The sequence below is a fragment of the Primulina eburnea genome, chromosome 9 (genome assembly GCF_022965805.1).
Source record: "Primulina eburnea isolate SZY01 chromosome 9, ASM2296580v1, whole genome shotgun sequence".
NCBI classification, from domain to species: domain Eukaryota; kingdom Viridiplantae; phylum Streptophyta; class Magnoliopsida; order Lamiales; family Gesneriaceae; genus Primulina; species Primulina eburnea.
This window is the reverse complement of record NC_133109.1, coordinates 22,957,659-22,974,603: the sequence shown is the minus strand read 5'-3', so window position 1 is coordinate 22,974,603 and position 16,945 is coordinate 22,957,659. Positions and strand designations below refer to the sequence as shown.

Sequence of the window (16,945 nt, the reverse complement as noted above, 5' to 3'; positions counted from 1 at the left end):
GAAACATAAAACTCGAGAAAATATTATTAACGTAGATCGATTAAACATAAATAATTAAGATAATAAAATTTAAATAAATGCATGGATTTTACGTATACTGATTTTTGGGCTTTACAGGATAAAAATAACTTTTATTGAGTTCCCAAGAAAGTGCAATTACATCTGAACTTCGAAATGAAAACAGAAATGCAAGTGGGACAAGTGTTATTACAAAGAACTACTACTGATATTATTCTAATCTATCACTTCTCCCAAATCTAAATCCATATGATCCTCTTCAACTTCTTCTTCGGGATCCTCCTCGGGTTCATTTTCGTGGTTGGCTATTACTGCTTCTAGATGCTCAATATGTCCATGCAGAACTGCATTCTTGTTGCTAAGAACTTCAACAGTATCTTGCAACTCATGAATTTGAGCATCAGTCTGCTCACAATACTGATTATGCTGATGCACGAGTTGGTGATTTTGATCCTTGAGTATTTGGATCTTCTCCACTAATGTATCACGTAACTCGATGAATTCTGCCACAGTCTCTTGGGAGGTTTCAAACTCTTCTTGAGCCTTCCTACTCCTCTCTTCTGCTTCATGCAGATAATGAGCATAACGTTGAACATCACTTCTCAAGTGTTTTGCTCGACGCTCTAATTCATCCTTATCCAGCTCTAGGCAGTAGTTAAGCTCTTTTAGTTTCTCTAACTTCCTCTCTAAGCTCTTAATGTAGCTACTCTGGTCCGCCATATCCTACATCCCGAAACATGAGAATGAAGATTCAGAAATGATATCAAGAATACAGGTCGAGTTATAGACAAATATTGGAATGAATAGAATCAGTACTGCCTATACAATTAACAGAAGAAATAGCTCAAAAATTTTCGATCTCAGAATTACGTGAAAAGTTTATTAAAAATCCTTGATACCAAGAACATGAATGGTACCAAGTTTGGTGCAAAAATATTAAGCCATTTGAAAATGAAAATTCCTCAAAATTTCAAAATTTTGGAAAATTTTATGGAAATGATGATATCAATATCTTAAAGAGGGATTTTGGGGTTCCTCGGCGGTGCTAGAACGATTGAAAGTTATGGCAGTTCTAGATTAGGTTCTCCTCGTCGAGGGCTTTCCAACGCCTACTTTTAATAGTAAAAATTCCTCCTTGATCAAATGTTATGACAGTTTGAAGTTTGCGCGAAAAACATCTCAACTTCCATGCCATTAACAAAATCTACTGCATGTGTTTGCTGAAATACAATATCTACTGCAATTCTGCAGCTACTGCAATCAATCTGCTGCTTTTCCAGCACTGTTAGAACCAGTCTGCTGCATTCCGAGTCTACTGACTCAGTCTTCTGCATTTAGATCTACTGGTTTCCATCTACTGATTCTGGTTTCGGCTACTGGTTTCCATCTACTGGTTCTAGTTCGGCTACTGGTTTCCATCTACTGGGTCTGGTTTCGGCTACTGGTTTCCATCTACTGGTTCTGATCCTACTGTTTTTCGTTCTACTGATTTTTTTTCTACTTATTTCAGACATGCTGCTTATTTCAGACATGCTTCTGAAACACTCAGAGCTCTACTGTATTCTGATTTGCTTTCCTACTGATTGTCTTAATTGTACGTAGTTAGTCTATCATTTCAGTAGTCTATTCCAGTGGTTAATTTTCAGAAGTCTATTGCAGTAGCTTATTTCAGTAACTTTCAGAACTTGTTTTCAGAAGTCTATCAGAACTTATTATTTTTAGTTCCTCCTCCCCAGTTTATGAAACCTGGTTTCGCTCTGATACCACTTCAATGTCACGCCCCGGGACGGGGGTTGATCGACATTGGCGTTGCTCTCAAATTTTCATTCGAAAACAACAAGCCTCAGAAGTACAAAATTCAGAAACCAGTCTTTTATTCATAATACAAAATAATTCATTGTCTGATACAACTCGAATCACTAATGTTTTACAGCGGAAATGTAAAACCAAATATTACAGTATCTTAACTGATGCAGCGGAATAAAAATAAACATAAACTGAGAACAACAGTCTTCTTCACCAGCCCCAGAACTGGATCTGCTCTTCTTCTTCTAACATTTCTTCAGTACTCTTATCTGAGATGAGTTTGGTGGGTGACTGATATGATTGTCACTCAGTAAGTAGGGGCGGGAATAACTCTCAGTTTTCGAAAATCATTTTAATACAGAAACAGTAATACAATAATATAAAAAAAACTTGTATTTCATAACAGAAATCAGAATTCTGAATTTACAGGTTTCAGAACAGAAATCAGAATTAGTAAGCACTGAACACGTTAGTGAATTTCATGGCTAAACTGATATCAGTCCCCTATATGTTCTCTCCTCTAAGGGGTGAGGCCAAAATCAGAATCAGGATCAGAATTCAGAGATGTTCAGAATATATATTCCTACCATTAGTTCACTAGGGAGTTTCAGTGCTTCAAAATCATATATCAGAAATCATACAGAAACTGAACTTTAAAACAGAATTATCAAACGGATTTCAAGATATTTATACATAAGCCCACTTACGGTAATTTTCTTAAAGAATTTCGGTTGAAGCCTGGAAATCTGCTTGCCTTGCTTCTGGATTTTACAGCTTCGAAAATGTACTCTCTTAGATCTCATTTCAAGTGATAGCTCAAGATTTTTGGTAATCTAATTCAGAGTTTTGAGGGTGATATTTATAGGCCAAATCCTGACTGTTAGCCTCCCAATTAATGACCATAATCTGCCATTAACAGCCTTTATTCCGTGTTAATTGCTTCAGTTACAAGTCCTGAGCAGAACCAATAACTGTCTGCTGCTTTCTCGTTCCTCTACTGCTGCTGCTTTCTCGTTCTGCTGGAAACTACATGTCTGCTGGAAAATACATGTCTGCTGGAAAAATACCAGCTTCTGAATATTATCTTCTGCTGGAAATTTTGCATTGCTTACTGAAATGCTTTTGCTACTGAACTGCTGGAAATTCGGGTTCTCGCACACAAACTCTCTCAACCACTCAAATACAGTCTTGCACAAAGACAATAAACTTGTGTATGTATTCTTTGAAACATAGACGTTAAAGAAGTGTTGGCTAGGAAGGTGCTGCATTCAGTCGTAGCTAAGAGTTCAGTTTAGGCAGTAGTGTAAGTCCTAGCTGAGTGGGTTTGTACAAGTAGTTGTATAAATCAAAGTCTTCTAGTGGATCCTACTCGAGGCGGTAGAAGGGGTGATATAGGAGCAGTTGAAGTCTCCGAACATCCATAAACATATCTTGTGTATTTAACTGATGAACTGTTGTTTTCAAACTGTTTGGATCAGTTGGAGTATCCGTCCGTTCAGTTGTCACCATAACTGAAATGATGAATGCAAAACCAATCTACTCTTTTTCGATTATTCAGTTTACATAAGTTAAAATGTTTTCTAATATAACAATTTTCTTCACGAATGATTACTTTGATTTTTTTTCGCTTGGTTTTAACCAAACTCGATTTAATTCATCGGTGTTAATATTCTTAGAACACGAGCTATTGCAGCTTATTGGAGAATATAGTGTTCAAAATGCCGGCGATGGAACTAGCACACTCGATCCTTCATAAACCCTCTTGAATGCATGTATTTATTAATTTACCATAAGTATAATTTTCATATAGAATGTATATGCCATATTTTCTTAATACTTTTCTAATTCTTTCAGGAAAATGAAAAGGTTAATCATCTATAAATTTAGATTTCCAAAAACTATTATTACAATTGGGTATCTCATATATACGAGATAGAAAAATATCTTTATACAATCTAAAATCTGTAAGAGTTTTGCATTTTATATTACCTAATAAAGTACGAATTTGTTCACAATTATCGGAGAATCTACCAGTAAAATGTTCGATCACTCTCACTATATGAGAATAAAATGCATTCTCTATATGAATATTATTCTCAGTTTTAATTGAGTTTATAATATCATCTTTATGATATTGATTTAAATAATTATCCCAACAACCTTTAAGTGCTATAATCATTCTAGCAATATTCTTATCATTATTGCCTCAAGTTTTACACATAGTACTATACATAACCATTCTGTGAACAGTATTATAAATTTGTTTGTCGCTAGAACCATCAATATTTCATTCATAAATATTTTTCCACTTATAACTATTGGATAAAATGTATTCTTGTTATTCAAAAAAGAACATCCATACGGATATGTCTATCATAATAATATTTGGTTTGCATAGGTTTATCTGTCCATTTTATTTTATTAACTTTTTAATCAGATTTTTTTTTTCTTTTTCAAACTCTTAAATAAGAGTATTTAAATTAAAATTCTTAAATTTGTCTAATAATAAAAGTACAAAATTGTATGAAATATAATATATAACGAATTAAAATTCGTGAACACATCCGTAAAATATATACTACAAAATTGTGGAGACCGACATTCTTTCCGGACCAGGATTCCACTGATCATAAAATTCTGGAACACATCCTTAAAAAAACTTTAAGGGACAAGAATGGCGGATCAGCTAACAGACGACCAGATCTCCGAATTCAAGGAAGCCTTCTCTCTGTTCGACAAAGATGGCGACGGTCAGAATTCTCCTGATTTTATTAATTTTTTCCCATTTTTCGATCTACACAACTGCGTAGATCTGATTTCGTTTATAACTATTTATCTAGATTTATATTTTGTCTGAAAAATTATTTTGTGCCTTAAATATAGATCGTTCGATGTATTTCTGCGGGTAGACATTGAATTTATTCATATGGTTGCTTATATGTGTGTTTGTACATCATTTTGTTTTGAACGAATGCTTGGATTGGAATAAGATTAAACGTTCATCGAGTTCTGGATTTCACCATGTTTGAATGTATATCTGATTATATTGATTTAGAGGACTGGAATTTGTTGGACTTTTTTTATCCAGTTTTGGTGTTTGAACTGGTGATAGAAACCTATGAAGTCTGAATATATGATTATATAGTTGGCACTCTATATTTTGCTGCTATTTGCTGTGTGGCGTTACGCTTGTAAATTTCATAACTTAATTGTGATTTTTGATTGTTTCGATTAGAAAAATGGAATGTCATTCGAAATTTGCTCATGTAATTGTGATATATGCCAGTTTATCTAGTTTTGAACATTTGATTTGAGATGATTGATGAAGCTGTTGACTTTCCTTATAATGTTTCTATTTGTATTTTCTTATTATTTATTGTAAGTCAAAGACGAAAAGGAACCTCGATTTTACATTGGATATGTTGATCCGGGTTAATATTATTTTGCTTCATAGTTAGCCTAACTAATAAAAATACAACTGAAAGCAAAATAAAATAAAAGACACATGCAATTTTAACGTTTATCGGTTCAACAAACCTACGTCCATGGGGTCACGCTTAGATATAAATTGACTCCAATAAATATAAAATGTTTTGATCATACAAGAATTTATTCAAACTAAAAGAGTTCTTTTTTAATAATGATGTCTATATGAAGAGCACATTCAATAGACTTCAGTTGACGAGCACCATTTGTCTTCGTGATAGGCCTCAATCGAACTCCTTAGAAACTGCGGATTGTTATTTCTCGAGAACGTCGGCTTATTCTTCCGAGAAATGAATCACGACATTTTGAATGTGCGTGCAACACTAATAATCGAAACCTTCAAAATCAGAATGATATAAGTGGAGCTGTCATCAATTTGTTGTAACAGTTACCACGACACGGAATTAACAATATAGCTTTTCTTCTCCAAAATTTGTGTGCTTCGACTGATTCTTTCACACATAGTATAGTGCATAAAAGCAACAAGAAACTTTCAACAAACCTCTCTCAAAAGATTTGATAATGAAAGCACATCGACCTCCCTTGGCACAAATGGCCACATTCGCGACCTTCAAAATGAATGAGAACACTAATATATAGAGCATTCCATCATATCCAATATATACATAATCTTTCCAAATTTTGTAACATTTTCAAGATAAAATAAATCTTTCCAAACTCATGTCTTTACATATTTTCAAGATAATATCTTCCAACATTTTCGTCTATCTTCAACAAATCGCAAAACATATCAAAACAAATATTTAAACGACCCTAAATTCTAAATTCATTTAATTTGCACTAGTTTTTTTATTTATTCTTAACCATGCATAATTAATTCATCATAAATAAACTAGCATAAATAGTCAAATAAATGAATTCCATAATATCCATTATCATTAATGCGGAATAAGTAAAATAAACAATAAAAGTCTAAATTTAAATTCAATCAATTCTAGCATCTTATTCATCTGTAAATAAAAGCCATAATGCATAAAACCATCAAAATCTTTAACATATGCGGAATTTCAAGTCCTCAGGTATAGACCGCGCCTCCTGGATGACTCGATAGTCCGCACCTAACGACTCAACATCATCACTTGCAACCATTCAAACCTAGTGAGTATAATGACTCAGCATGCTCCACCCTGATATTGCAAGTACATTAGTATACAATCATATGTGTAAAAATTACGTTTACTAAAAAAAGATTTTCTCATGGAACAAGAACCCTTAAAAAATATGCAACTTTTGACATCATGTTTAAATATGAACTTTTTCCATAAAAATAACAATTTTTATAAGTGAAGTCCGATCCTTGATAATGACAATATTCAGTCGATTGATCAATCTTTAAACCATAGTAGTAGGCTGCCGGGTTCAACGTTCACTTCTTCGACGATCCCTCTAACTATCATAAAATAACTTAATCGTTCACTTCTTCAACGGATCCATTATTATCTAGATTCCTGACCCCATTTTCGACGGTTCACTCCTTTTTCATTGCAAGGTCACTGTTCCAATTTTCAACGGATCTCTTACTACTTTTACGTCACGATCTATTCACATTACTCAAAAATATTTTCCCATTCACCTAGTTGTAACATTTGATGCAACACAGAATGAACATTTTAGCTTTTCTTCTCCTAAATCCGTGTGATTCAACTGATATTTTCGCACATATTATATTGCATAAAAGCAACAAGAAACAACCATAAAACCTCTTTGAAAGATTTGACAATGAAAACACATCGGCCTCTCTTGACTCACGTGGCCACACCCGCCTCTCTTCAAAATTAACGAGAGCTCTAATAAAATAGAGCACTCCAACGTATCGAAGATAGACATAATCTTTTCAAATCTTGTATCATATCTTTTAAGATAAAGTAAATATTTCCGAATTCATATATTTCTATATTTTCAAGATAATATCTTCAAACATTTTTGTTATATCTTCAATAAATCTCAAAACATATCTTCGCATCTTAAATATCTCATACCAATATTTTTAATTTTCTTGACAAAATAAATCAAAAAAATTAATGTCATCTAATAGGATATTTGGGAACTTTCTAGATAGCTATTTAAATTTTGATGTTCTTCGAAGACACGATCTAGGAATTTGAAACATTGTTGGCGGAACTATGAGAACTGAGAAGCTCAGGGTATTGTGTGGAGCTTAGGCATAAGGTAAGCTACATGGCGAGGGCACTTGCCTTCGTTAAATAAAAAAATGATACTCTTTAAGCACTAATAATGTATACTCTATTGAAAAAACTTCTATCATCTATCATTTACAACTTACTGTATACGGTACAAACAAATTGATGCAAAAATATAAGTATTTTGAAATGAATGTGAAAAATATTATCGTGTTCCGTTCCACTTTCACTTTATTATTCCTAATATTCGAGATGCGATGCTGTGAGACTTTTGCACACAAAGGTTGTTCTTATTTAATTCAAACAAGGCTTTAGATCATTATGCGTTTTTTCCTTGTCAATTTTCTATTACTAGCAATGTTTCTCCAAATGTTGTGTAGGTTTATTTTCTTCGATCTTGTTGTGACATCTAGGTAACTCAAATGCTTATATCACACAACAATTTTCTGATACTTGCTTCATAATTTTTCTCTTGATATTTTTTTTGTTCATGGCCCTGGAAACATTCTTTCTAATATAATAATTCCGATCATATGCACTTCAAATCTAAAATCCCCGATTTTGTGTACCATTTGTAAATCTGATAGGTTGTATCACTACCAAGGAGCTTGGTACTGTGATGCGCTCTTTAGGACAGAACCCAACAGAGGCTGAACTTCAGGATATGATCAACGAGGTTGATGCTGATGGTAATGGAACAATTGACTTTCCCGAGTTCCTCAACCTGATGGCTCGGAAAATGAAGGACACCGATTCTGAGGAGGAGCTGAAGGAAGCTTTCCGGGTTTTTGACAAGGACCAGAATGGCTTCATTTCTGCTGCAGAACTACGCCACGTTATGACCAATCTTGGTGAGAAGCTCACTGATGAGGAGGTCGATGAGATGATCCGTGAGGCAGATGTGGATGGTGATGGGCAGATCAACTATGAGGAGTTCGTCAAGGTTATGATGGCCAAGTGAGATCTAAACAAGTCAAAACTTTATTATTGTCCATATATGATCATATTGACGAAAGGAAAACGTACTGTTAGCTTGATTGGGTGCTTGCTTTGGTGTCCTGTTTGTATTGTTTTAGTTGCTGCTATTCTTTTATACGCTTGTTTGCACTGTTCCTCGGTTGATCATTTTGCGTCATGACTTGGAGTACTTTATGTCAACATTTGATAGCATCAATGCAGAAAATTAAAACACTTCACCTTGGTTTTTTAATAATACCATCTCTCTCGATTATATGGAAATATAAATTTTGTTGTCGATAATAATGTGTCCATCAATTTGATTTATGTGCAGAGAGGGACCAGATTATGGACTCGATAACATAATGATTTACAGCTTTAATGTAATGCCCAAGAAGTATAGAATTGATAAACCAAGATTATTAATCGTTATTAACGTGAGACTCGGAAGATATGAAAACGCATGACATGCAATGAGGGAAGAAAAGACATGAGAAAATAGGGTTTGCAAGACCGCACCCGCGCCCAGAACAGGAGTGCACCCGCGGCATGCAATTGTGGATTTTTGCAAGAAAGGTCGAAGCATCACCGCACCCGCGGTGCAACCAAGACCGCACCCGCGGTGCATGGACAGAAAGTTGGCAAATTTTATTCGAGGCGACACCGCACCCGCGGTAAGAACAAGACCGCACCCGCGGTGGTGGTACCGCACCCGCGGTCTAAGATGTACCGCACCCGCGGTAGATGTCCAGTAGGTACGAGTTTTGCTACTGGAGTTGGAGCGCACCCGCGGTGCTAGCCAGAGCGCACCCGCGGTGATGACACCGCACCCGCGGTAATGATAACACCGCACCCGCGGTCTAAGCTTTCGGAAAAAGGAAGGATAGACATTGCATGAGCGCACCCGCGCTCCTTGCACTACCGCACCTGCGGTCATGCGTGTAACAAGAAGAATGAGGCCACGTTTTGCATGGTATGCAAGCTATATATATAGATGGATTCGTGTCTTCCTCTCACTTTTCAAGCAAAAATCGACAGATAAGGGAGAAAGTTTAGTTCTTGAGTTTAGAATTTGGTTTACGAAGAATCCGTGTGTCAGAACTCGAATCCGAAAGCGGTATTGAACTCCTTTCGACTAAAGCTATACAAGGACGTAAGTTTTGTTACGTTTTGAGATGTTTTGAATTTATGATGTTGTCAGAACTGTATATGATTCAGATATGGTGTTTCTACTACCGTAGACATTGTATAATCGAAGACAGATTTAAAAATAAGTTGGTTATACAATTGTTATGAATTTTAGAAGATATTGACTGAGAATTCACACTAAATGGTAGTATTCTTAATTGAAGAATGAATAGATGATTATTCTTGTATGTTTGGATAGATTATTCAGTAGATATGTGAAGTCAGATCGAAGAAAGAATACAGTATGTCTGTGTGTTGTATTTCAGCATCCCTGAAGATGTATTTGTTAGGTATTCATATGCTGGAACAGATTGATCAGATTATGTACTGAGTTGAGTATTGATCAGAACAGATTGTGTTTTGAGTTACACATTGATACAGTGTATTTGTATTGTCATTTCAGATCGGATATGGACAGACTGGACTTCGAGACTTCGTCTTCCTCAGACGGGGACGACAAAGGTATAATTCATGTGATATTCGGGAAGAAACAACTCAATTGAGATCACTACTTGAGTTGCCCAATAAATCACATAATATATTCTTGTTTATGTTTTATATGATTATGTATTGTTTACTGATTGTATTCATGCATTTAAGATAGGACAGTTTGGAGATCAGCCAGACTGCTAGACGTTCGGTGATATCACAGCTTAGGAGAAGATCACCTCTCCTATTGTAGATGTGGATACAGATCAGACCGAAGTCTAGGAATAAGACGTACAGTCACCCCGAGTGGTAGGGTAGGTGATATATCGTCTTATTCACACCGGGATCCCTAGAGTTATAGATCGAGTCAAGTCTAGACATGATTTGATTAGGACTTCATGCTTATATGGATGTGGCTCCTAGATCATGGGACTCATCGTTATTGTTTCCAGTTGTGCTAGCATGTTTTTATGATTTAGATCGTTTAAATGCATGTTTATCTGATTTGAGTTACATGCTTATTTGATTTATTTCATAGATTATGAAATATATTGGTTTATACAGGATCGCATGTTGTATGAATTAGTTTGTTTATATACATGCTTACCATGTTTTATACTGGAATTTATTCTCACCGGAGTTATCCGGCTGGTGTCTTGTTTGTATGTGTGCATGACATCAGGGGAGGCAGGATCGGGGTCACGAAGATGATGAGAGAAGACGAGTTTAGCGTGGTGATTCCGGACTTACAGTAGATTGGATTTTACTACTAGAATTTTAGTAGTGAACCTTAGATTAGAATGTTGTACATTATTGTATTTTAATACTGAATTGTATTTTATATACAGACATGTATAGTATTTAGATTATATTACCTTCCGCAGTTATATAATTTAAAGAGAAAAATTTTAGACCCTGTTTATCAGAACAGATAATTAAATCCCAACGATGATTAAGAACTTGATTAACGTCCGGGTCCCCACATTTTACTTTTGTATAACTTGAACACGTTGGGTTGGATGAAACATAGATGTGCAATTAACTAATACCTAATTATTTTTGCCAAACGGTATGTAAGAATATATGTGAGTTGTTATACACACTTAGTTATTAAGTGTAATTCACGATTACCAAATTATAAAATTGTGCATATTTTGGAAACTCGTAAATAAGATAGAATTTCTAGCTTTTGTAGATACAAGAACTATAATTTGACTCGCCATTTTTAGCCTCCTACTTTTTGTTTTTTTTTTTTACAATCTTGAACTTGAAAATATAACAATCACGAGGGTTACTGCTCATAGTATTTAGTGCGAGTTCGATGATGCTAAGAAGAATAATGCATCGGGTAGTGCCTTTCATGCTACTTTTAATTTCGTTGAAGGGTCAGAGTATATTATTTTGCCATACTATTTTTTACTCCATATTAATTAATTTCAAAATCACAAAAAATTGGATCGACTTGAAATTTTTAACTTTTGGATAAAACTGAAATTGAACCTACTGATGCCCTCAATAGTTGTCAGGTCCCACTAGGACCTAGACTGAATTCCTGGAACTAACTAAAGTAAATGACTGAGGTAATCGATCTACGAGGAAGAGGAGGTCGAACAATCTATGAGTAAAGATGGTAAAGATGAAGTAATGAACTCTGCGATATATTGACTGAGTTAGATATATTGACTGAGTTAAAGAAGTTAGTAATTTCGGGTTGAAAATATGGCGGTGAAGTTTGGACACCTAGCAAAACTTTCCATATTCAATAAATATTAGCATAATTGGTGACACCTCATGTATCTATGAGGTCCTTGAATCAATCCAAATAAAGGGAACTTGAAATGAGGTCATGCCGTGGTGGCTGTAAATTAAAGTAGATAGAGGCAAGTTCCTAACCCCGGATCCCGAGTTATGAGAGTTGGGAAACTCAGTAATGAGTTAGGAAGTCTGAGAGCTGGGAGGATGTTGAACTAGAACCAAAAGATGAGAAATATAATCAAGTAGGTGTCCTCGTCTCGAGAATAAGCGCTTTATCCAAATAATGTGGAGAAAGATTGGACAACGCATTGCAATCATGATCATGTCAGGTGGCGCACCAGTGAGATGAAGTTGACTCAACGAGGCTAATGACATGACGAATATCCTAGGCCATGGTACTAAATATAGCTTTTAATGTGGTATTTAATGAAAATTTTAATAGGGAATTTAAGGAAGAATTTAATACAAGCGTTGCCTAATGTCTAATTGTACCAGAATTCCGAGTTCTGCGACCAAAGTCATTGTTACTCTTCTCCTATAGATACCAAGGTTAATGTGTTCATTTGATTCGGCCATATTGCATTTTGTATGCACATATATTGAGAGTTTTCTTTTTTCACGAGTCCAATATGATTTTAACATTGGAGTGACTGCATTAGAAAACTTTTCCGAAGTACTATTGAAGAGTTTGTTTTAAGTGTGTGTAGGAGTTGCTGTCATGAATCCAATTCCAGGAGCTCGATTGTTAGGGCTAAATCGCCGTCAAAACCTATCTTTGGAAGCTCGGTCATTTCAGTTCATACATTATTCACAAAGAGAGATTCCTCGATTGGGAAGTCAATACCAAATCTATGCATTTTCCCGAGTATCAACATTGGCGTCTTGTGTGGGAACAATATCTAAGACAAAGAAATGGTCGTCACTCGCAAAACTGTTAATGAAAATCACAAAGAGTAGACCTCTGATGTCAGAAATCAGAGATGAGGGGCCGATTTGGAAAACTTGAATTTGGATAAACTCATCCAGTTGATCAAGGCCGATTTTCGGCAAGTTGTAGATGAGAAGATGCATGAGAATGAGTGGTCCCACCACCATGAGGAAGCGCCAAAGGAGTTAGAGGAGGAAGTGGATGAGAGAGAGGAGGAAAAATGCGAAGAGGATGGTGAAGCCTCGCAGGCCATGACACTGAGGGATCCAGACTTCTTGAAGTAGATGGACGAGTTGAAGGAACAAGCAAAGAGAATGAAGGAAGAAGTAGGGTGACCCCAACCATAAATGTGGTTAGATAAGACATAGAGGTTCAAGTTTCTTGTTGAGAGTTGCGATTTATGATTTATAGTATTGTTGATTATAGATGGTGTGTAGTCTTATTGTAGCGGTGTTACGGTTTAATTCATGATAAATTGTATGTTGAGCCAATTGGTATGAAGCCAATTAATGTGGTTAGATAAGACATAGAGGTTCAAGTTTCTTGTTGAGAGCGTTGACAAATTATGAGGAGAAGTGACGTTGCAATTCGATTTTAGTTGCACAGTTTATTTGTTGGCTACAGAGGAGAGTGCACCCGCAGTCCATTTTGCAGTGCACCCGCGGTGTTTGGGCAGAAGGTCTACCGCGATAGAAAGGCACCGCACCCGCGGTCGTCGTTTTTGGATTTTTGGAAGTGGTTCAGTATGCCTAGCGCACCCGCGGTAAGAGGAGTAGCGCACCTGCGGTGCGTGAATAGTAAAGTCGTGTTTTCGAGATTTAAGTGATATAATAAAAGAGTTGGCTCAATTTTCTTCATTCTTTCCCAATTCTCTCGGTTCTTCAGCTCAAGGGAAGCTAGGTTCTCATTTTCTTTCTTTTATTATTTTGATTGAAGCTCCTAGTTGGGTTATTGAAGTTAGAACAAGATCATTTTGGGTTCAAGAAACTAAGGTAATCTTGTGGCTTTGGTTATTTCTTGGTTTATGGTGTTGGGGGAAATTATGGGATTATTGATTGTGTTGGTTTTATGGGTTTTATGGTATGGGTTTGTGATTATTAAGTTGTTGATGATTCAATACATGGTTTATTGTTGTAAGATTTGTACCAAGAGATTAGAATCAAGGTTTCCATTGGTTGTAAGTGGAATTCATTCCTTGTGCTCACTTGAATTATATGTATTGGGATTATGTTCATGTCAAGAAATTATTTTTAAATCTTTCTTTCCTTTAAGTAAAATTTTAAATTGCGCTGTTATTTTATTAAAATCAGTCAAAGGGCGTTTCATTTAGTGGTATCAGAGCAACGTTCTTCGGAACAATGCATATGACTTCGTCTACTTTCAACGGTCCGGGTATGTCTTCTTCTACATCTATTTATTGTTATTGGTTGATATGTATTATGTGAGCACATTGTAGGATTAAATGCCTACTAAGAGAAAGGCTTCAGAGGGTGAGGATAGCTCCTCATCGAGAGTTGTCGACGAGTTCGGAAAATTATTGAAAGAGCAAGCCAAGGTTCATAGTGAACAGATTCAGCAGTTGCTTCGTTTGCAAGGTTCAGGTCAAGGTAGAGGCCATGGAAGAGACCAAGTGGTTCAAGCAGTTGGAACTGATGTGATCTTTACTGCTTTTAAGAGAATGGATCCGCCTGAGTTTGCAGGAAGCACTGATCCATTGGCGGCTGTAGAGTGGATTAAAGCACTTGAGGCGATATTTGATCATCTCAAGTACGTAGACAAGGAAAGAGTTGGTTGTGCAGTATTCATGCTAGTCAAAGCTGCACGTATTTGGTGGAATGCTACCAAGGTAGGTATTGATGTTCCGGCATTAAAGTGTTAAGATTTCACGGATCTTTTCTACGACAAGTATTTCTTGGATGCACTTCGAGCTCCGAAGGTGACTGAGTTTTTAGAACTTCGTCAAGGAAGTATGAATGTGGACGAGTACATCTTGAAGTTCGAGGAAGGCTGTCTGTTTGCCCCTTACATTGCCTCAAATGACAAAGACAAGGGTGCTCATTTCATTAGAGGACTTCGAGCGGAAATCAGGAGGGACATCAATATGTCTAAGGCAGTGACATTCAAAGAGATTGTGGCTAAAGCACTGTTAGCGGAGCATGATGAGAAAGATATTGCTAGAGAGAGACAGGCGAGGCGGCAGGCTATTGCTCAAAGAGGTCAAGGTTCGAGCCAAAGAGGAAAACACAGTTACAAGGGAAAAGGCAAGTTAGAGCCGAGTTCTAAAGCACCGACAATTCCATCTGATCCAGAGAAGCCGTTGTGTCCCAAGTGCAGTAGGCATCATAGGGGAGAGTGCAGATTTGGTACTCATACGTGCTACTGATGTGGTACTGCAGGCCATATCGCCAAGGACTGTCCGAGAGGATCGAGTAAAGAGAAGGTGCAGGGTCGCATCTTCACCATGACGAAGGAAGGTACTTCGCTGGTCCTTCCTTTTATTTCTTTTCTTGAGGCTAAGAAGTTGTTGTTTAGAGGTTGTGATGGGTTTTTGGCTTCGATTGTTGATATGGATAGAATTGTGAAGTTGAATATTGATGATATTGATGTTGTGACAGAGTTCCCTGATGTATTTGAGGATGATGTGCCGGGTTTACCGCCGGACAGAGATGTAGAGTTTATGATCGATCTAGTTTCGGGGATGGTTCCTATTTCCAAAGCTCCGTACAGAATGGCCCCAACAGAGATGAAAGAATTGAAGACGCAGTTGCAGGATCTTTTGGATAAAGGTTTTATTAGGCCGATTTCTTGACCTTGGGGAGCTCCGGTTCTTTTCGTCAAGAAGAAAGATGGGTCTTTGCGGCTGTGCATTGACTACAGAGAAATCAACAAAGTGACAATCAAGAATAAATATCTGTTGCCACGGATAGACGATCTTTTTGATCAGCTGCAGGGGGCTACAGTGTTTTCAAAGATTGATCTGCGATCTGGCTATTACCAGTTGAAAGTTAGGGAGTCTGCTATCCCTAAGACGGCGTTCCGGACCAGGTATGGTCATTACGAATTTCTTGTTATGTCGTTCGGTCTAACTAATGCTCCTTCAGTCTTCATGGATCTTATGAACCGGGTGTTCAAGCCGTATTTGGATAGATTTGTCATTGTTTTCATCGATGATATATTGATTTATTCCAAGACCAGAGAGCTTCATGCAGAGCACCTCAGAGTTGTTCTTCAATTGTTGAGAGAGAAAAGGCTATATGCTAAGTTGAAGAAATGTGAGTTCTGGTTGGAGCAGATTTCTTTCTTAGGCCATGTTGTTTCGAAGGATGGTTTAGCTGTTGATCCAGCGAAAATAGAGGCGATACAGAAGTGGCCTATCCCTACTACTGTAACAGAGGTACACAGTTTTCTTGGTTTGGCGTGTTATTATCGTCCTTTTATTTCAGACTTTTCCAAGATTGCCCTGCCGTTAACCAACCTGACGAGGAAGACTATGAAGTTTGAGTGGTCTAATGAATGCTAGAGTGGATTCCAAGAGTTGAAAGATAGGTTGACGTCAGCTCCGGTACTTGCATTGCCTAGTTGTTCAGAAGACTTTGTTGTTTATACTAATGCGTCGAAGAAGGGCCTTGGTGCAGTGTTGATGCAACGTGGAAAGATTATAGCCTACGCTTCTCGTCAATTGAAAGACTACGAGAAAAATTATCCTACGCATAATCTGGAACTTGCAGCTGTGGTATTCGCCTTGAAAATCTGGAGACATTTTTATATGGCGAAAAGTGTGAAATTTTCACGGATCACAAGAGTTTAAGGTATTTGTTTTCCCAGAAAGAATTCAATATGTGACAGAGGCGGTGGTTAGAGCTTGTCAAAGATTATGATGTGACGATTAGTTACCACCCTGGGAAGGCGAATGTTGTAGCGGATTCATTGAGCCGTAAGTCGAGTTCATCTTTGAGTTCTATGATCCAGAAGCCGTTGTTGTTAGACTTGCAACGAGAGGAGATAGCTCTGGTAGTCCCGGAAACTATCGCTCGCTTTTCAGCGTTGATCATTCGGGCTATATTAACGGACAGGATCCGTAGAGAGCAGACCAATGATGCACAATTGACAGAGATGAGAGACAGAGCAGAAGAGAGATGTAATTCAGAGTTTGGGATGAATAGAGATGGTTTGATGACATTCAGAGGCCGTATATACATTCCTGCTGGTGATGATA

At 36.9% G+C, this 16,945-nt stretch overlaps 1 protein-coding gene across 1 annotated transcript; it reads left to right on the top strand.

Annotated features, from left to right (window-relative positions):
• Nucleotides 1–4,388: 4,388 nt before the first annotated feature.
• On the top strand, nucleotides 4,389–8,666 carry LOC140841352 (calmodulin-7). Its single transcript, XM_073208698.1, has 2 exons — nucleotides 4,389–4,574; nucleotides 8,060–8,666. Exons 1-2 carry the CDS (start codon nucleotides 4,499–4,501, stop codon nucleotides 8,431–8,433), a joined length of 450 nt encoding a protein of 149 aa, XP_073064799.1. The 5' UTR covers nucleotides 4,389–4,498; the 3' UTR covers nucleotides 8,434–8,666.
• Nucleotides 8,667–16,945: the final 8,279 nt, after the last annotated feature.

What these genes read in the sequence shown, in the direction of transcription:
- LOC140841352 (XM_073208698.1), top strand. Translation starts at nt 4,499, where the DNA reads ATGGCGGATCAGCTAACAGACGACCAGATCTCCGAATTCAAGGAAGCC. An exon ending in GTTCGACAAAGATGGCGACG is followed by an intron (nt 4,575 to 8,059) that starts GTCAGAATTCTC and finishes TAAATCTGATAG; the next exon opens with GTTGTATCACTACCAAGGAG.